Source organism: Aquarana catesbeiana, linkage group LG12 (genome assembly GCF_042186555.1).
Source record: "Aquarana catesbeiana isolate 2022-GZ linkage group LG12, ASM4218655v1, whole genome shotgun sequence".
Classification (NCBI taxonomy): Eukaryota; Metazoa; Chordata; class Amphibia; order Anura; family Ranidae; genus Aquarana; species Aquarana catesbeiana.
Genome location: NC_133335.1, coordinates 209003356 through 209024648, shown reverse-complemented (window position 1 = coordinate 209024648; position 21293 = coordinate 209003356). Strand labels below are relative to the sequence as shown.

The 21293-nt window shown below is 41.4% G+C and overlaps 1 protein-coding gene across 2 annotated transcripts in view; it reads left to right on the top strand.

Moving 5' to 3' along the window:
* The window catches only part of MYH7B (myosin heavy chain 7B), an 82348-nt gene that overhangs the window by 43327 nt on the left and 17728 nt on the right, over nucleotides 1-21293 (top strand). For both annotated transcript variants that reach the window (XM_073606591.1, XM_073606592.1), the window contains exons 19-31: nucleotides 12-85; nucleotides 5158-5245; nucleotides 8687-8804; nucleotides 9183-9306; nucleotides 11289-11425; nucleotides 11549-11804; nucleotides 12481-12723; nucleotides 13177-13353; nucleotides 13879-14024; nucleotides 15023-15113; nucleotides 18340-18729; nucleotides 18838-18964; nucleotides 20994-21112. In XM_073606591.1, the coding sequence (XP_073462692.1) occupies nucleotides 12-85; nucleotides 5158-5245; nucleotides 8687-8804; nucleotides 9183-9306; nucleotides 11289-11425; nucleotides 11549-11804; nucleotides 12481-12723; nucleotides 13177-13353; nucleotides 13879-14024; nucleotides 15023-15113; nucleotides 18340-18729; nucleotides 18838-18964; nucleotides 20994-21112 (2090 nt within the window). The remainder of the gene's footprint in view (nucleotides 1-11; nucleotides 86-5157; nucleotides 5246-8686; nucleotides 8805-9182; nucleotides 9307-11288; nucleotides 11426-11548; nucleotides 11805-12480; nucleotides 12724-13176; nucleotides 13354-13878; nucleotides 14025-15022; nucleotides 15114-18339; nucleotides 18730-18837; nucleotides 18965-20993; nucleotides 21113-21293) is intronic.

Below are 21293 nucleotides of genomic sequence, written 5' to 3'. Positions count from 1 at the left end.
TGGTACTGTAGGCGAGCATAAGACGGGAGTGAAGGAAAAACGCAAGAAGGCAGCTTCATTCCAGACGGTGTCTCAGCTTCACAAGGTAAATAACCGTTTATTTATCTAATATTGTGTGTTAATGTGGAACTGCAGAAATCCTTTTTTTTTTTTTTTTTTTCTTTGGACAGGGTTATATTGGTATTCGTGTCCCCCTTAGGCACCAAATTCCTATACTTATACTGTTACAAACATGACAAAAGTAAAACTATACTTCCTAATTTTCTGGAGGAGGGACAAATTGGGATTGGTGTACTAAAGGAAAATAGACTGGGCACTTTGCAAGTGCATTTGCTCTCTTCAAGGGGATTCGCTTCAGATCTTAGTAAATGAGGGGAAGCTTGACTTTGCAAAGAATACCCAATAGCATTCAAGGGAAAAAAAAAACAGCATTTTTGCTTGCACATGATTGGATGATGGAAGTCAGCAGAGCTTTCCTTCGTTTACTAAGCTCTGGAGCAAATGCCCTTTCCAAGTGCAACTACACTTGCAAAGTGCACAGTCTATTTGCCTTTAGTAAATCAATCTAACTGTAGCACAACATATGCAGGGAAAGAACACACCCTAGCTGCAAAGACTAGAAGTCCTATGGTAGTCCAAGGTAGTTCTATGATTACCACGCTTCCTGTCCTAGGGGGGCTAATTGCACTAACTGTGTGACCACCCAAAGTTATCCCCCTAGGCTGGACTTCAAACATGCCTTCATCTCTTCATTTCCAATAAATGAGGAGTGGGGGAATTAGCAGTTTACTGAAGGAGGATACATTACTTGTACTTTCAGTTCAGCTCACAGGAAGTAACAAGGATACTGTATTTCTGGCAAGATCAACAGGTATTTTCTGTACTTAAAGGGATAGTTCACTTTTACCACAAAACTGCCTATACAGACAAGGGGCCATCTGTAGATAAAAAACAAACTGTGCAGCTCTGATTAGAGTTGAATTGCTATAGGTATAGGCCATTTACCTACCTTATGAAGCCTGACTGGAATACTTCCAGGACGTTGCCAAGTGAGGCCTAGTCGTCACTGCTCACTGGGACCTCCACCATCACAGGTATTGAGCTCTCAAATGCTGAGCTCAGAGCTACTGCATCAGGGGAGAGAAAGAGTATGTGAGGGGGTTTAAATCAGAGAAAGAGCTGACTACTGCGATGATGGAGGTGAGCAGTGATGACTAGGCCTCACTTAGCAATGTCCTTGGAGTACTTGGCAAGGTCCTGGGAGTATTCCAGTGAGGCTTCATAAGGTATGTAAATGGCCTACACCAGGTATATGCAATTAGCGGACCTCCAGCTGTTGCAGAACTACAAGTCCCATGAGGCATAGCGAGACTCTGACAGCCACAAGCATGACACCCAGAGGCAGAGGCATGATGGAACATCCAACAGCTGGAGGTCCACTAATTGCATATCCCTGGCCTACATCTATAGCAAGGGTATCATTCATCTTTAGTCAGAGCTGCAGTTTGTTTCAATCTACAAACATCCCTTACCTGCATAGGCAAGGTTTTTGTAAAGGTAAACTACCCATTTAGGCTGGGTTTACACCTCCAGCGGATGAGGCTCTCAGCAGGGATCTGGTGCGTCCCTGTTCTCCATTTCAGGGGCGAATCAGGGCAGAATGTTTGCCTGAATTCGGCCCTGAAACGGAGCCAAAGACACACAGCGTTCCTGTGCAAGCCGCTCCGCAGCCACAACAGAGTTATGTGAACCGGCTCCATAGAGAGTTAGTCACAATCTCCTGTTATGCGAATTGGATGCGGGGAAACCCACATCCATATCGCATAGGTGTGAACCCAGCCTGAGAGTGATCCCAAGCAATATCCTTATTTTCCAAAAATAATCCATACACATCCACTACTTAATGGTTGTGTGATCTATATTTAATTAGGTGGTTTCTGACTGTTTTTCTGCCTCCTTGTAACATCCTCCATGAGCTTCCGAACCTGTCCTTTTCCCCCTCAGTTCAGTTTATTCATAACGAGCAGTGCATGTTAGTTGCGATCATGTACACCGCTCTATGCAAACTACAAATCCCATAGTCCATAGTCCATCCCAGGAGCGAGCAGGTGGCTACGTTCCTACGTATAGGAACATATAAGAACATGTTCTTGGTTTCAGATTTTTATATATATATATATATATATATATATATATATATATATATATATATATATATATATATATATATATATATATATATATATATATATATATAGATATAGATATATAATGTTGTACATATTTTTTTAATAGGGATACATTAGACCCATAAGGAGGACAATTAATAAGAGAAGCGAGGCAGAGGGATTTAGTTCCCAAAGAGACCATTTAGGAGCTATGATAAAACCATTTAGCACTTTATGGAGTGGTGACCTTCAATTTAGGAGTTTGAGTTACCAGTTTTGTTCAGACTGGCTAGAAAGTGGGCACCTTGTATTTTCCTGAAACTGTGAAACTACATTACTGTAAAGTGTCTCCTCTGTACAGTATTGTCTCCTTGAGTGTGAAGCCGTTAAGACTTGCAGTGATGTTTAGTTAAAGCCATTTCTTGAACATCACTTTAAGTCTGTACTGCTTCCCGCTCTGCACACCAGCTGGAAGACAGACGGGTCGAGCTGTAAGATGTGGTAAGAATCTTGTCCTCTGGATCCAGTGCACACAGTTTGGATACCACTGACTGGCAGGGCATGCCGGCTATATGTCATTACCTAACAGCTGCTACAAATTTTCATCCAAGGTCACGGAGCCACGTGATATGTCTGTCAACTCAAACACACTTTGGGCAACACAGAGTTTCTGAAAGAAGACCCATGTTGTTCTCCATTGCAGTCACGGAGGTTTTCTCTGTCTTGTCTTCAGGCTGGAGAATAAAAGTAGAATCCTTTTAGGGTGCTATGGGCAACACAGGGAGGAAACAAAACAAAATCTAACTTATTTTTATTCAATATACTACCCAACTCCAACCCAATTTTATTTTGTAAAATGTAGAGATTGGAACCTTTTTTAAATTTTTAAATCTCCCTTTTTGTGTGCCAGTTTAGCAGATTTTTCTCTATTTCCTGTCCCAGCGATACCCTCAGCCTATGTAATGTTCGCCAAACAAGAAGTGAGGGAATATCTCCCTAATTGAAAAAAAAGACAGCAAATATAAACCTAACATGAATTATAACACACTCTACTAAAAGAGTGTTCTTATTATGCCTCAATCTATAGAGGTTTGCCCCACCTTTCTGTCCTAATAATGGTGCAAAAAGTGAGTGTCTTGCCATGGAAAACAAAGAGACCAATTAAAGTCTGACAACAGCAAGGGCAATTTTTTAGCATTAACCAGAGTGAGGAAGAGTAATGCCCCGTACACACGATCGGATTTTCCGACGGAAAATGTGTGATAGGACCTTGTTGACGGAAATTCCGACCGTGTGTAGGCTCCATCACACATTTTCCATCGGATTTTCTGACACACAAAGTTTGAGAGCAGGATATAAAATTTTCCGACAACAAAATCCGTTGTCGGGATTTCCGATCGTGTGTACACAAATCCGACGCACAAAGTGCCACGCATGCTCAGAATAAATAAAGAGATGAAAGCTATTGGCCACTGCCCCGTTTATAGTACCGACGTACGTGTTTTACGTCACCGCGTTTAGAACGATCGGATTTTCCGACAACTTTGTGTGACCGTGTGTATGCAAGACAAGTTTGAGCCAACATCTGTTGGAAAAAATCCTAGGATTTTGTTGTCGGAATGTCCGAACAAAGTCCGACCGTGTGTACGGGGCATTAGAACTTTAGTCAGGTTTTAACAGATGGTTTTACGTATATTAACATTATTAGGTATTATTAATATTGTATTATTGGGTATTATTCTTATTAGGTGCTTTAACAGTGTATTAGGCCAGGACCCCATGGTTGGCATTGGCGAAAATATCTTGGCTTTATTTCACTGGTAGACATATTTATTTATTTTTGAGCCTGGAGGAAAAGTCTTGTGCCTCATTCACACCAACACAACCATGAAGTTTGTTTATGTGGCTTGAGCAAGCAGGTGTTGCATGCAGACAGGCCATGTAACTCTATAGGGACACAGTGACATCTGCTAATTTGCATGCTGGCGAGGGTCCCCAAATGCACACTGTCTGCATTCGAGGCCTTTCACCCGCACCTGCATGCCCAGCAAATTAGGATGAGTGGTTGCATTTGTGCAGCCACTGACTTCCTGTAGATTTACATGGGCTGCCTGCACACAGCACCTGGTGACACAGGCTTATAAGGCCATAACCTCTGCATATGGAGTGGGTTCTTTACAGTAACAGCTGTGAAAATGTTGAATAGTTTCTTATAAGAGTTGTGGTTTTAGTCACCCAGCAGATTTCCTAAGAAAAAGATGATGTGCTTCCAAATGCACAGAGCATAACTGATTATTGATATTTGTGAGCAGTAACACCAGAGATTGTTTATCCTGGGCATATCTGGGTAACTTTGGGGATCAGAAAGAATTTGTTTCCCTGTTAGAGTAAACTATCATCTTCGGGTTTAGGGTTCTGAGGATGTAGGTTTTTAATTTTATTTTTGACTATCGGTCAAACCCTATAGTCTTTTTTTTTTTTTTTTTTTTTTTTTTATCTTGATAACTACGGTATATAACTAAATACACAACTGGGTGCCTTTCGGCTGTGGCTGAATCCCATCTTAGGCCACATATGTAAGGCAGAGCTGGCAAAAAGACAACACAGAACAGGGCTTAGGAAGACAAGATTTTAGAGGTGCAGCAAAGTGGACATTTCTTTATTATTTTTATTGATTTCTGATAAGTCTTATAGAGAAATATACAGGGAAAATAATGGTATAGTTTTAGTTCTGTCTTTATAGTTTTCTGTCTTTTAGATTCATCAAGTTAAATGCCATTAAGTAACATCAAGTACATCAACATTAAGTAACATCAACCTATTAATAATAATAATAATAATAATAATCGAAAAATTCCTAAACACCCAGTATAATACTGAAATGTAAAGTACCTTTGGGATTAAATTTATATACTCAATGAAAAAAAACAAAACAATATTACTGTGTAAGACAGAACATTGCTTACTTTTATGTGTTTTTGCTGTGCAGGAGAATCTTAATAAACTGATGACCAATCTGCGGTCCACTCAGCCTCATTTTGTCAGATGTATCATCCCTAATGAGAGCAAAACTCCAGGTAACCTCAGGCTTTTTTATACAAAAAAAAAAAAAAGAAAAAAAGAGGGGGAAGTGCAACAAAACACTGTATTTGATAATCTTGAAACAGACAAAAAAACAAGCAAAATAATGCACTAACATGCATCATGAAAGGAATAAGCCTTGTATGCATAGGTGTGTGCAGGGGGTGTGCCAGGTATGGCTGGGCACACCCTAATCACTATGTGCTGTGCCGATTCCACCTACTGCCCGGGCTTCCCCCACCGTGTTGCCTCCCTCCCCCCACCCCGCAGTGCTACTGGCTTCCCTCCTCTCTTCTCCCCCTGGCTGCTGCGGGGGATGGAGAGTGGGGGGGGGGGTGTAGTAAATGTAATTTACCGGCCCCTTCCTTTTTCTAAATGAACACACTCACTCAATGTGTTCATTCATAACTGAAGCATAGTAAAATGTGTTCACTATGCTTCGGTTTGTAAATGAACAGGAAGCCTCTCAGCACAGGGTGATTCCCATTCATTCACTGTTTACCTGCAGCTAAGGCTAAAGAGAAAGAGATGTGTGTTTTGAGCTTTGGGGTGCACACCCTAATGCAATAGGCTGCGAACACCTATGCTTGTATGCATCATGGGAGCCAGGCTGGCGTAACTGTTTGACCAGAAATCTAATTGACAATTCACACATTGAGATTGATTTGATAAAGGCAAATAGGCTGCTCACTTTGCAAGAGAATTTTCCCTTAGCTTTATGAATGCGGTAAAAATTAATTTTGCCTAGAATACCCAATCACATGCAAAATTAAAAAAATATATATTTATGCTTGCACGTGATTAGGTAATTGAAGTCAGCAGAGTTTCGCCTCATTCATTAAGGTAAGGGAAAATTCCCAGCCTTTGGTGAGTCAACCCCATTCCATGGTAAAATGCAATGAAGTAAAATGCAACTTTATTCAAAAAGAATTTTTTAAAATCATTTATTAAATATAGCAATCAGCTTTGTAAATTTCTGTTAATAATTTGAAAACATTGTTTCTATGTTTAGCTTGTAAATATATATTTATATAGGTATAGTCATATTTGTTTATTACATACTGGGGCTCTTTTTTAATTCTTTGCAGTGCTACACAGTGCTTTACTACTCCTATGCAGAATGCATCTACAAGTCAGCCAGCTTATGGAAAACAATACACCGTGCGGCCAATATTTCATCTCAACAGCTGTTAAACAGTTAGGCAGAGTCCTAGTAGCAGACAATCTACCCTGCCTCTAGAGCCTATTTTATAAATCTCTATATGTAACACATAACACATCTATGGAAAATGTCAAACCGTGAAAGTCACATCGAAACCTAAACTCTTGGTAAGGTGAGCCATAGATGGAGTGATTTACTTGACAGCACTGACAGCGCTGACAGGGAAATCCCTCCTGCCGAGCCATTGTGTTCTCACGGCGGGGGAAGCTGTCCTTACTGGGAGAAAACAGTAATTATTGCTAGTGGCTATAACAGTCGCTTGCAATATTCGCATGTAAAATCCGGCCGGCTGGTTGTACCCAAGTTGATTGATTGATCAACTTGGGTACATTCAGCCTACCCATACATGTTTCAAATCTCGGCCAGTTTCTGCAGAACCGACCGAGATTTGAACCGTCTATAACTGGTTTAGGAACTGCTTACAATACATGCAGAATGTTTACCTTCAGTGAGAACCATGTGAAAATGATCTGTAGATCTAGAAATGGTTGTAACCCTAAAAAGAAATAAAAAGCTTCTCTTCTTTAAGGCTGGGTTCACACTATTGCGAATTGGATGTGGTTTTCTCCACATCCAATTCGCATGTCAGGAGATTGTGATTGGCTCTCTATGGAGCCGGTTCACACATCTCCAGAACAGCTCCAGTGTGAATTGCACAGGAGTCCTGTGCGTCTTCTGATCCATTTCAGGTCCGAATACAGAGCAACATTTGGGCTGGAATCAGACCTGAACAGTGAATGGGGACGCACCGGACCCCTGCTGTGAGCAGCTCCGTGCTGCGGTGTGAATCCAGCCTTAAAGCATGATAAATACCACAGTGCTTCTGCAGTGTAATTTGTCCAATTCTACATTCTAAACTACCTGGTTGATCCTGCCTGTTCCTATGTTCTGCTATTTGTACTGACATGCTGATGGCTGCTGATCCATAATAATACCATGGCCAGTTTACGTGCCTTTGTCATCACGCTGTGTGTACACAGTCTCTCCCTCTCTGACTTCCTCCCTGCCTGTCATTTCCTATTCTGTGTGTGAAGGCCGATTTCCAAACCCTCCCCTCCTGCTGCTGCTAGTCATCTGCGGCTGTAAAGTCAGATTTATAAATACCTGGCATCCTCTCTTTTGTAGCAAAATATAAAGTCCTGTGCGTCAGTTTTTTTTTAAATTATAATCCTAACTTCTTGCACTGTGCTGCTGTGCAGTCACGTGACCTCCATCTGCTGGCTGGCTCATGTCAGAGGGGAATATCAGCCCCTCCCACCGCTCTCCTTAGATCGGGGAAGGAGAACAGAGGGAGGTCATGTGACTGCACAGCGGTACTGTGAAAGAAGTTATTTAGGATTATAATCTTTAAAAGACTGACACAGTACTTTATATTTTGCTACAACAGAGGGGATGCCAGTTATTTATAAATCTGACTTTATAACCACTTTAAATTTAAAATGTAAATGTAAAAGTCAGGCTTTTTCCCATCCCTTATACATCCCAAAGGTCCCTATTGGTCCATTAACATGATAAGCAGCCTCAATGACCAACAAGGTGGTTTAGGAGGTGGCAGGAGCAGGACCAAGTTTGATGTTTCTATTGCGGTTGTGATCTGCAAAAAATATAATCTGGCAAGGATTTTCTTAACTTTCTGACATACGGTCTGCATTGATAGGGAACTTCTGCTTCTGCATTTTTCATAATATGCTTAGTTTGATACATTCAGGTTTGTGAAAGATTTCTCATTTACAGAAGAAGAGGGGGAAGAGGGTAGATAATGACAACTATTTATGTTTATGCTGGAATCAGGTGTACTGTAAACTTGAAAGAAGAACTTCTTCCCCTGTGGCAGGTCCGATAATATGGTTAGGAAGAAGTTGGCTGCATGTCTTGGCTCCAAGCACATTCCCAAGATCAGCAGCGGCAAGAGGAATGCAGAGGAAGAAGGGCGTGTCAGCCTCCCATTCCTTTTGTTCCCGATTGACTTTGGAAAGTGCTTGCTGCAAAAACGAGTGGCCATTATGAAGCAGCCTTTTCCTTTCTAGCTATATTTTCAAACTGGGTGTGGGAAGAATGGGAGCGCCCAGTCCGATCTCATAACTAGGGTTAAGAAGCACCTAGCAATGTGAAAAAGTACTACATGTCCCAGTGAGAAAAAAAAAACATTTAATGATAGTTCTTTAATGAACATGATGATTTGCAGTATTATTTATAGTACTGTCCCTTTCCCCAGGTGCCATGGATCCATTCATGGTCCTTCACCAGCTGAGGTGTAATGGTGTCCTTGAAGGTATTAGAATTTGCCGTAAGGGGTATCCCAACAGGCTCCTGTATGCAGAATTTAAGCAGAGGTGAGTGAAAGACAACACATTGATCCACGCACGGGTCAGTCCTATCAATTAGACTCCAAGCCCAGCCACAATGGGTAGGAGGCTGTAGACACAGGAGTGCCTAAGCACACTCACATGCTAGAAAGTACACTGACTTTGGGAGTCATTTGAGAATTAAAAAAAGTAAAATTTTCAGGGCACTGCTAGGGCACATTTATCTATTTTAAATGTTTCCTATAAAATATCAAATCCTCACTGTTTGAGTTCAGACTCTTTGTCATAGTACCAGTTAGTACAGCTGGTTTATAACAAAGACAGCGATCAGTAAAATATTTTCACCCCAAACACAAAGTATTTTGTAATTACGTGTATAACTCACTTTGCCTTCTTTGTTCACAGGTATCGGATCCTCAACCCCAATGCCATCCCAGATGACAAATTTGTAGACAGCAGAAAAGCCACAGAAAAACTACTGGGGTCTCTGGACATTGACCATACCCAGTACAAGTTTGGACACACTAAGGTACTTTTCCTCTTCTTCACTTTTAAAGAAAGAACACTGGCTTAAAGTGAACCTGTCACTACCATAAGTTAATACAATAGCAAACACCATAAGATGGCTGTAGACATCTGCTACTTAGGAAATCTGCACTAACAAAGGCTTACACTCCCAGCCCAACCAGAGAAGTGAGCTCATCCCCTCGGCATCCCAAATGTCATAAACACAGCCTATTTGACTTCTATATTGCCAGGGGCTTATATTATAGAGCAGGGGTCTCCAGACTTTCTAAAGGGCCAGTTTACTGTTATTCAGGCTTTAGGGGGCCGGACTGTGAACAGTGGAAGTAAACCATGCCCCATCATTGGTTTTGGTGGGAGGAATTGTCTCATTGTTGGTATGAGTGGAAGGAATAATGCCCCATCAATGGTGTCAGTGGGAGGAAAAGTGCCCCATCGTTGGTGTCAGTGGGAGGACTAGCGCCCCATCGTCGGTGTCAGTAGGAGGAATAGCGACCCGTCATTGGTGGCAGTAGGAGGAATAGTGCCCCGTCGTTGGTGCCACTGGGAGGAATAGTGCCCCAATGTTGATGCCAGTGGAAGGAATAGTGCCCCACCAATGGTGTCAGTGGGAGAAATGGTGCACCGTCAATGGTATCAGTGGAAGGAATGGTGCACCGTCATTGGTGTCAGCTGGAGGAAAAGTGTCCCAAGGGCCACATCTGGTTTGGAGACCACTGTTATAGAGCAATGTGCCAGAGCCTTTTATAAACCTCTTTCAATTGCCACCAGTAGTTCATATTTTGTTGGTATCCTCCGCCCCTGGTATTTGTGAGGTTACCTACAAAACATGTGCTGGACTTAGGCTTAACTGTGGTACTAGAACTATAGGAATTAAACACAGAGCTATTTCATAATTAATAGGTTCAGCTATGTTTTTGGGGCAATGATTTTGAGTGGCAGTCTCACAAAGGCTGTCTATTCAGTTATTTAAATCCCAATAAAGGTATGCTCCTGTAAAAATTGATGATTAAACCTAAAAAAAACAACCTGAGAGCATAGCTTACCTGCTAATGACTTCAGTTTTTCATCCAAACATTGCCGACTAGTTAATCCCAGCACCATGGTGTGCCGAGAGTGTACACTGAGCCACGCATGTGCGGCTCAGTGTACAAAATTAAGAAGATTGCTTGTAGGAGGGGCAAGGATACATTGGCCTAATGTACTAAAGTCCGGGTACCACTGGCAGGCCTGAAGCCTTGATCCACGCCATTGTGGACCCCCACCACTCATAGGGAGACCTATGCTTGCTGTATTCTGGAGCATGCTGTGCAACAAATTATTGATTTAGGACACCACTGCCTCTTCCTGACTGCACCAGGTTCATATACACTTGTCCTGAACATAGGCCACATCAGAGGGAAATAATAAGAGACACTGGAAGAGATTTACTAAAACTGGAACACACAGAATCTGGTGCAGCTGTGCATAGTAAAAAATCAGCTTCTAACTTCAGCTTGTTCAATTAAGCTTTGACCATGAAACCTGGAAGCTGATTGAGTACTATGCAGAGCTGTACCAGATTCTGTGTGCACCAGCTTCAGTAAATCACCCCCAGAGTCTATGTTGTACTTTGCGTTCTTTTTACTCTTCTCCTTTCCTAACTACTCCACCATCAACCACTTTCTCCTCTCAGTCCCCTCTTATATACCCCTTTACCTAGCCTAGGGGGACCCCCAGTGGCCAACCTGGGTGCTACTGCTGATGGGCAGAAAAAGAGCTCTTGCCTATACCTCTTCTACAATTAAAAGACTGCCAGCATTTTTTTCCCCAAGTAAAGTTCTATTTACCAAAGAAAAAAATGTCTGTTGCAAAGCCCCTCCTAAAAAATGAAACATATTAAACTCTAATTTTATCTAAATGGATACAGGTATTATCTACCAACATTTTTAAGACACTTCTGGTAATTACTTGTAAAATAGATGTGGCAACATTTTCCTTGCCTAGGTCTTCTTCAAAGCTGGTCTGCTTGGTCAGCTGGAAGAGATGCGAGATGAACGTCTGGCCAAGATCATCACCATGTTGCAAGCCAGAAGTCGAGGTAGACTCATGAGGATTGAGTATCACAAGATCATTGCTAGAAGGTACATATGGCATTACACCTTCACTTTCAAACTGGAGAATTTCCAGACTGAAGATGTACTACTGTAAAGCATAATGCTGCCACAGTCTGCCAGGTCTGAACATTATACTTTGTATCTTTGCAGGGATGCATTGTTAGTTATCCAGTGGAACATAAGAGCCTTCAATGCTGTCAAGAACTGGTCATGGATGAAACTGTTTTTCAAGATTAAACCACTACTGAAATCAGCCCAGACAGAGAAGGAAATGGCCAACATGAAGGAGGAATTCCTGAGGCTGAAAGAGGCTCTGGAGAAGTCTGAAGCTAAGAGGAAAGAGCTGGAAGAGAAACAGGTTACTCTGATCCAAGAGAAGAATGACCTGGGTTTGCAACTTCAAGCTGTAAGTCATTGTCACCATTTCTTTTACATTAAATCTTCAATACACAAGAATAGACAAGTGTATCAAACTGTCACAGTCAATGGTCATGAGGCAAAAAACTTCAACTTCACTTTCTTTTAAGGCTGTTTGAGTGTTTGCCTGATTATGCATTTTAGGTGCAACACAGCTTTGTAATACCAGAGCTCCAGCAGCACCTGGCCTATGTTCCTATGACACAACTGATCAGTGGCGGGAATAACCCAGGCATTTGGAATTAGCCCAGCGATGGGGTTTCCCACTTGTTGATAGAAAAGCGTTAATTTATTACTTGTACATTATACAATAGATGTGCCATTTCTTATTTCCTTGAAGACATTTTTTCCCTATACCAAATGCTCAGCCCAACCAAATATTATTTTTTAGTTTCTGGTGGAGCCTGGAGGTTGACTTTTGTGTCTTGGTTACTCTAACATTGAGATCTTTCTTTTATTATACCTAATATCTTCTTATCCACTTGGCAGTTTTGTGTTTTCCCCTCCACTTTCGCATATACCAAGGAGAGTGGTAGCCCCTCAAATGGGCACTAAGTCTTCACCTATAGTGTTCTGGAGAGATATACCAAGTTGTCAGATATTTTAATTCTCCAGCATCTACCAAATGTGGCCTTACTTTTTTAATTCCACTTGTTTGGCTGCAGGAGCAAGACAATCTTGCTGATGCAGAAGAGCGATGCGACCTGCTGATCAAGACTAAGATCCAGCTGGAGGCCAAAGCGAAAGAACTGACTGAGAGGGTGGAAGACGAAGAAGAGATGAACTCAGACTTAACTTCCAAGAAACGAAAACTGGAAGATGAGTGTGCGGAACTAAAGAAGGACATTGATGACTTGGAAATTACACTGGCCAAAGTAGAGAAGGAGAAACACGCCACAGAAAACAAGGCAAGCAAATAACTAACCTTTATATATTTTGAACAGAGTGGGGAAGATATAAAGATTCTGTCAGGTTTTTATTTGTACCCATGACCCCCATGCAACAAATGGTAATAGGAAACAGCTGCATTAAAAGAAAATGATCAGATATTCCTACCCTTCCCCACTCTACTAAAAATGTGTACTTTTGTTTGTGCCTGTGTTCCTACTGGAGGGATTTTCTATAATTTCCTATCCAGACAAGAAGTGAGAGGGAATATTCTGTGAAAGGACTTGGACGCCAGTAAAAACTTGACAAAGGCTTTAACCCTTCTCTGTTAGGCTAAATAACACTTTTTGGATTAAGTTGGGATTTTATACCCTTGAGCTAACACCAACAATGTGTAATAATTCATAGCAAAAAGTCTCTGTGCCCAGGGCCTTGATACCTTCATTATTTCTATATTTGTTGTCTCATCTCAGGTGAAGAACCTTGTTGAAGAGATGGCGGCATTGGATGAGATCATCGCCAGGCTGACAAAAGAGAAGAAAGCTCTGCAGGAAGCTCACCAACAAGCTCTGGATGACTTGCAGGGAGAAGAAGACAAAGTCAACACTCTCACCAAAGCCAAAGCTAAGCTAGAGCAACAAGTAGATGATGTAAGTTATGTTTTCACATGATTGCAATATTTCTAGCAAAATATTAGTTAGGAATTCAACCTTATTGAGACAAGAACCTGGTAAATTCTTACCTCTATACTATACTATAGGAGTATGAGGGTTCTTTGTGGCAGACTTGGTGGCCCTGTAAGAGGTGAGGCTTCTGGAGGGAGCTGGAGGCAACTGTGTGGAATGAGGTCTCTGTAGGGGGCTGGGGGGTTTGCAGAGGCAATGGGGGAGACTGGAGGGCACTTCAGGGGCTGGAGGAGACTGGAGGGCACTTCAGGGGCTAGGGAACACTGTGGGAGGTACAGTAGTTGGTGGCACTATGGGGGCATTGTGGGAACTTAGGGCTCTTACAGGGCACTGTGAGGAGTTGAAGGGCACTGTGGGCCACTATGGGAGGTAAGGGGATCTACAGCTAGCTGCGCCACAGCCCAGTGCTTGAGAAACACTGATCTAGATGTGTGAATATGTAAAAAAAAGTATTACTAAACTATCATACTGTGTTGTTAATGCCTGTAGCTGGAAGGATCCCTAGAACAAGAGAAGAAACTCCGTATGGATCTAGAACGTGCAAAGCGAAAGCTAGAGGGAGATCTAAAGCTCACCCAGGAGTCTGTGATGGACCTGGAAAATGATAAGCAGCAGCTGGAGGAGAAACTTAAGAAGTGAGTAGCAGATTATAGGGATAGGGAAAGACATAAAATAATAATCCTGATAAAAAAATGTATCTTCAGAAGTAGACCTTTGTATCTTAAAGTCAAAAGATCTCTTGCAGATATTCTGTGAATTTCTATTAACCAGGCCACTATGAATGAGGAGATGATTTAAGGCACTATTGCTAGGTAGAGAAGAGTTGAAATAGTATATGGCAGTGATGGCGAACCTTGGCACCCCAGATGTTTTGGAACTACATTTCCCATCATGCTCACCTACACTGCAGTGTGGATGAGCATCATGGGAAATGTAGTTTCAAAACATCTGGGGTGCCAAGGTTCGCCATCACTGGTATATGGTGAAGTACTTCCATCAGGATTTACTGAGGAATATCTTGACATAACTAAACCTATAAGCAATGGGAAATTTCTCAAGCCCCAAACTAAGTGAATTGAAGGTGGCTTGCTCCGTCTTACTTTTCCCCTTTTGTGGTCTCTGCAATGTCTCCCCACGATCGACGACGATAATAATAGTTCTCCCTGGAGTGAATTTGTTTATGTCTGGTCTATATATGTAGATGGATTTGTTTTTCTGTCAAGTAAGGTCCAGTCCTGAAGAAGCGTAAATCCGTCAAACACATTGACTGGTGTTGGAATTTGGACATGCGCTGTCATAATATACTTTGTTTGAATGTATTTGATTGCAAATCAACCACATTTTTAAAAGAGGATTTGTAAAAAAAAGAACTGTAGCTGGTTTTATATACACACAAATAAAACGTGTTCTATTAGTGTATTTCTGGGATACTCACGGTAAATCCCATTTTTTATTCTGTGTTTAGTTTTTGTATATTTTTATGTGGGATAATAACCCCAGAAAGATACCACAAAAATACGTGTGGCATATTCCTCAATATAGTTAATTAAGATGTTATATATTTATTCTATTGTGATGTTTTTGGTCTACATAGAACTAACTTCTTGTTTGGTTTTCCTTTTTTCTGCCACAGGAAGGATTTTGAAATAAGCCAGCTAAATTCCAGAATTGAAGATGAACAAATGATGTCTGCCCAGTTACAGAAGAAAATCAAAGAGCTACAGGTGATACAGAGGAGATCCATTTTTTAACTTGTTTATTTGCTTTGATCAGTTTGTGTAGTGCCCCCTATTCTGCAGAACTTCAGAGTACATAGAACCATTCACATCAATCCTGGCCCTCACAAGATCTCAGTCTTAAATCCCTTACACAGCCATACAAACTCACACACTTAAAATAGAACGTAGGGCAAAACTTTGTTCTTTCTCTTTATACTGAAGAGGGATTAGAACATGTCAGATATTCTTGTTCAATATTTTTTGTTGAAAGTAAGCAGTAGGTAGAACATTACACAAGAGTCAAAAGGGAAGAAGGATACAAAGCATATCGATCATTTATACATATTCATAGAAAAGATGACAGATTCATACGTTCAGTACAATGGTACATAGATACTGGATGACAACAGTTCATCAAGAGGAATAGGAAAAAAAGGGGAGGGGAGGGTAGGTTACCCATATTGTGTAGATCAGTGTTTCTCAACTCCAGTCCTCAAGGCGCCCCAACAGGTCATGTTTTCAGGCTTTCCATTACTTTGCACAGGTGATTTGATCAGTTTCACTGCCTTAGTAATTACCACAACTGTTTAATCTGAAGGAAATCCTGAAAACCTGACCTGTTGGGGTGCCTTGAGGACTGGAGTTGAGAAACACTGGTGTAGATAACATAAATATCCATTACATACTAATTTGCAAGACGTGCGGACAGTGGATAAGAACCCATGGGGTAAACACATAAGGTCATAACTACACATCCTGAGTAGAGAAAAAAGAAGAGTATGAAGGTCAAGAAAGGGAGATAGAAAGAGGATGAAGGCCAGTAAGCCAGCAAGAGGGGGAGAGTGATCAAGAATATGGATCTGTCAGATTTTAATTGCTGTCTGTGTACTTGTTAGAAAGATTCACCCCCTCTGTGTCCTGGTGACCTCTATCACGAAAAGTTAAAAACATCCCAGATTTTGAGGGGTCACCAGAAAAGGAAGAGGGGAAATCTAGCAATGGGGACACTAGTTCAGGTGACAACCAGGGATTTCCCTCTTTTTGAAGGGATTTCCTCTCACTTCCTGTTGCGGCTATGGGACAGAAGTGAAGGGAATACTCCCCCATCGGATGTAGATGGGGAAAAAAAAAATGACCTGGATTATAAACTTCCTTACTCTATCCAGAATTTAAAAAAAAAATTGCCTTCAGTTCTACTTTAAGCTGGTCATACAATTGTTCGTCAGAGCATTTGATGATGCCATCATGGAGTTAAATTTCTTTTCAATGCCCTTAAAAAAATGTTTTTTGATTATCATGCCTCTATACCAGTATATAGAACTAACGTTTGATTTGCAAAGGTTACAATGGTATACAAATGCAATACAATTTATTTCCAGCTGAGGACTACATTAACAGTTACAATTTTGTTTAATCAGATAAGAAATAAAAAAAAATTATGTTCAGATTTTCTTGGCCATATAGTCGAAAACTGTTATTGATTTGTCCCCATTAGAAAATCAAAAAAAAATTTTTTGCAATGAAAATTTACTGGTGTATGGCTAGCTTTATGCTGGTCTTGAGCAGAATATAATAGACCTATCACAGTGTGTTTCTGTTGTGAGAGGGACCTAAACATATAAACTCTATGCAGATCGTTTTCATAGGGGAAATTCACCCAGTACTCCAGTTCCAAAAGACAAGACCAACCACTAAGACACCATGCTGCCTTTAGACCTTTCACACAGGTGGCCAGAAAGGGGCAGAAAAACTAGTGTTTGAACCACAATTTTACAGCCTATAGCACAGCCAACAAGGGCTATTCACATGCTGCTGCTGCAATGCTTTTCGTCTTGGCAAATTCAATGCGACATGTCAAGTTGACAGGTAGCAACGCCTGTCAAACTTGGTCATTCAAGTCATTGGGCCAAGGCATAACTGCACCTCTTGAAAGCCTGACAGTGGCTATTTAGCTGCACTCTGAAAAACGTTAACTTTTTGCTTTTCAGAGAATGGGCTAGTGTGAACGTATTAATGTACATTTGAAGCATGCAGTTGGATATGCTTTATAGAGATTTAAAAAGAGATCAAATAGATGAAATGTCATGTTTATAATAACTATTAAGATTCCAGCTGCCACTTTTCTAGCACAGGTTAATCATTTGAAGAAGGATCTGGTCTGGCCGTTGGAAGCAGCAGGTGTTTATTGAAAATCTATGAATACAGAAAGCAATTATCAGCTTGCAGAATTGTTTTTTGCATAGTGTGCATAGCAACGGTCCAGAGCCAACTCATCGGCTCAAATATCAAACAGGCAAGGTGGAAAATAGTATCTGTTACCACTATACACACCATCATGTGACTATTTTAATTGCTCTTATAATTGCCTAAGTGCTGAAATCTGTCACATGCTGCGTGCTGAGTTTAGATTTATAACACACCCACTACTATACAAAGGGCAAGCTCTTGAAAGTATATTATGTGTAAGGGCAGTTTGGATTGGTTGCTTTGGGCATGGTACATCAATCAGCATGTTGTTGCATTAAGTCCATTGTCCAAATGTCTGTGGTGCCCCCATCAACCTGACCACATGGGACATCCAGAATATTTTTTTTTCCATGTGTTAAGGCACAGCTACAAAGCATATGCCAAAGATCCACATCCTAACCCCATGCAGACTAAGGGGTCCAAGCATGACGGTTGTGCCCTTTACCTTTCAACTGTCTGCCCACATTACATTTAAAAAAAAAGTTAGGAAACTTTTTTTTTTTGTCCACATCCCTTTTGAGAGGGACAGAGCTGTTCTCATTGTATCCAAACTTAAACGATTTTGGCTGTAGTTTTACTTTAAGAAAAACCTGTGCTAGATGAAATATGGAGTCTGCCACTCAATATCTTCAATTCTGAAAATAATAGCTACCTGGCTGTTACTCTGAGTGGATGGCTTCAATTCTTTCTAAGTCCTTGGATAGAACAAGAATGCAGATAAGGAAATTTCGCTTTACTCAGATTTCATTGGCTGCAGGCTTCTTCCAGGTCAGTGACTCAAATAGTATTGAAGTCTGAGAACTTGCTATGACTGCCAGGTAATTGGTGTATTCAGAAGAAGGATAGCAGTAACAACTCTCATATATTTCTTGGTACAGTTGACAATAATTCAGTATCCACTATCCTGTTTAATGAGTGACTGCATTTTTGCCAGTAGTTCTCTAATGAGCTTCAGTTAGTAATGGCTGCTTCTTCTGACACACAGGCCCGCATAGAGGAGCTGGAAGAGGAGTTGGAAGCAGAGAGGGCCACCAGAGCGAAGGTGGAAAAGCAGCGATCTGAGGTGGCTAAAGAGCTGGAAGAACTGAGTGAGCGGCTGGAGGAAGCTGGCGGGGCCACCTCGGTGCAGATCGAGATGAACAAGAAGCGAGAAGCTGAATTCCTGAAGATGCGCAGAGACCTGGAGGAAGCCACACTGCACCACGAAGCCACCGCGGCTGGCCTGCGGAAGAAACACGCAGACACCGTGGCTGAGTTGGGTGAGCAGATTGACAGCCTACAGCGGGTGAAACAAAAACTGGAGAAGGAAAAGAGTGAGATGAGAATGGAGCTGGATGACCTGTCTTCAAATATTGAGCAACTCATCAAAAATAAGGTGAGTAATTCTCTTCTATAACACCTGACCATTCCCCTTTGTGGAACCTGAAAGTTCAGACATGTTGACCTGTGTTTATGAATGTGAACACTGTATTTTGTCTCACAGGGCAACGCTGAGAAGTTGTGTCGGACTTATGAGGATCAGCTGAGTGAGGCCAAAAGTAAGGTGGATGAACTGCAGCGCCAGTTAGCTGATATGTCTCTTCACAGAGCCAGGCTGCAAACTGAGAATGGTATGTTCGGTTATAGATTGTCCACCTTCATGCCAAACATTTTTCTTTTGGAAAGCTGTCCACAGTCATTACACTGAGGTTGAACAGCAGAGATGGATCATTCACAAGACAACCTGGGTAGTAGCCTAAGGCCTGGGGGATGTCTAGGGGACCTGGATACACCTTTCATTCTCCTGCAGAAACCAGGGTATTAATGCAATTGATCTAAGCTGTGCAACTTCCTGTTACATCACATGGAAGAATACACAGTACTTGTAGGCAGTTGGTGTCTGATGGGGCTATGCCAGTACAGACAGTATAAATTGGCTGGCTTTTCTCTGCCTATTGCATCCAAAGCTCCAAGATGCTCCAAGATTGCCTAGATGCGCTTAGATGCGCATTTCGCCTTAAACCATCTCTGAACAGAAGACTCCGGTCAAGCTAAAGGTGAAAATGTCATGGGGTTTGGCCAGGTTATAACTAGCAGTTATGGAGAACTGGCTACCACCAAACAATATCCTGGCCATCCGGAAGGAACACAAACACGTATACTTGTTGCTGCTATTGTACATCCAGGGCTGAATTTCTCTCTCCGTAGCCTGTAGACACAAACCCTTTGGTACCCAAGGCAGCCCCCCATCCCTGCTAGGATTACCCCGTTACATGCAACATTTGCGTTTTACTGGTCCTAACCTAACTTACAAAAATTGTGACAACGTGTAAATATACCCTCTGAAATAACTGTGATCCTACTGGTGTGAACAAATGTGTGGCTCAGCACTATACAGCAACCTCTTTGCCTCTACCACCTATAGCTCCACTGTGCCTAATGCTATATTAAGCCCTGCCTGCAGGTATTTGTGCATTGCAGACCTCCTAGGCGTTGTACAGAATACAGATTACTATCTTGAAACATTCTAACCAACTGATAAGGTTTTCAGTAGAGAGATATTTTTCAGCCATATTCTTTAAGGTCTATGATACTTTTGGAGGCCAAAAAAATGCCACTTTAAGGACACAAGTTAAACATCACTATGGAACTTATAAACTGCCTGAAATAAGTGCTGTTTGCATTGCCTATAAAAAAAACAAATTCAAGCCATGCATGGAAAAATGACAAGAATGTGAAAGAAGGAATACATACAGTATCTCACAAAAGTGAGTACACCCCTTACATTTTTGTAAATATTTTATTACATCTTTTCATGTGACCGTGCTGCAAGCTCAGTTTCAGGGTCTTGGCAATCTTCTTATAGCCTAGGCCAGTGATGGCGAACCATGGCACTCCAGATGTTTTGGAACTACATTTCCCATGATGCTCAACTACACTGCAGAGTTCCTGAGCATCATGGGAAATGTAGTTCCAAAACATCAGGGGTGCCAAGGTTCACCATCACTGGCCTAGGCCATCTTTATGTAGATCAACAATTCTTTTCAGATCCTCCAGAGTTCTTTGCCATGAGGTGCCATGTTGAACTTCCAGTGAGCAGTATGAGAGAGTGAGAGCGATAACACCAAATTTAACACACCTGCTCCCCATTTACACCTAAGACCTTGTAACACTAACGAGTCACATGACACCGGGGAGGAAAAATGGCTAATTGGGCTCAATTTGGACATTTTCACTTAGGGGTGTACTCACTTTTGTTGCCAGCAGTTTAGACATTAATGGCTGTAATGTTGAGTTATTTTGAGGGGACAGCAAATTTACACTGTTATACAAGCTGTACACTCACTACTTTACATTGTAGAAAAGTGTAATTTCTTCAGTGTTGTCACATGAAAAGATAGAATACATTTTACAAAAATGTGAGGGGTGTACTCACTTTTGTGAGATGCTGTATTACTTGGTTGTTACAGGGCAATACAGTTATTAGAGGCACTGAAATAGATGAGGTCCCATGTGGTTGAGAAGGTAGAAGGTAAATGCATAGAATTGTATCATTTGCACGTTACTGCCGATATGACTTGCAAAAGAGTTGTAAATGTATTTATTTACACTTTATTATTTAGCCCTTAATAAATTATGTTTTTTCATTGGTTTGGTTAGGAGAGCTATCTCGATTGCTGGAAGAGAAGGAATCTCTTGTCAACCAACTGAGCAGAGGCAAAGCCTCCTTCACGCAGAGCATTGAAGAACTGAAGCGGCAGTTAGAAGAGGAGACGAAGGTGAGTCGGTGATCTTAAACTTTTAATTGTGTCTACTAGATGGTATTTTAGGACTTAAAGCCATAACAAACCCAAACCAAAAATGTAATATATTGCAGCATACCAATCATTGTGCTGGCTGCATTGTTTTTGTTTTTTAGACTTCTAGGTATTTCCACTCTGTGATCTGGATAGTAACACA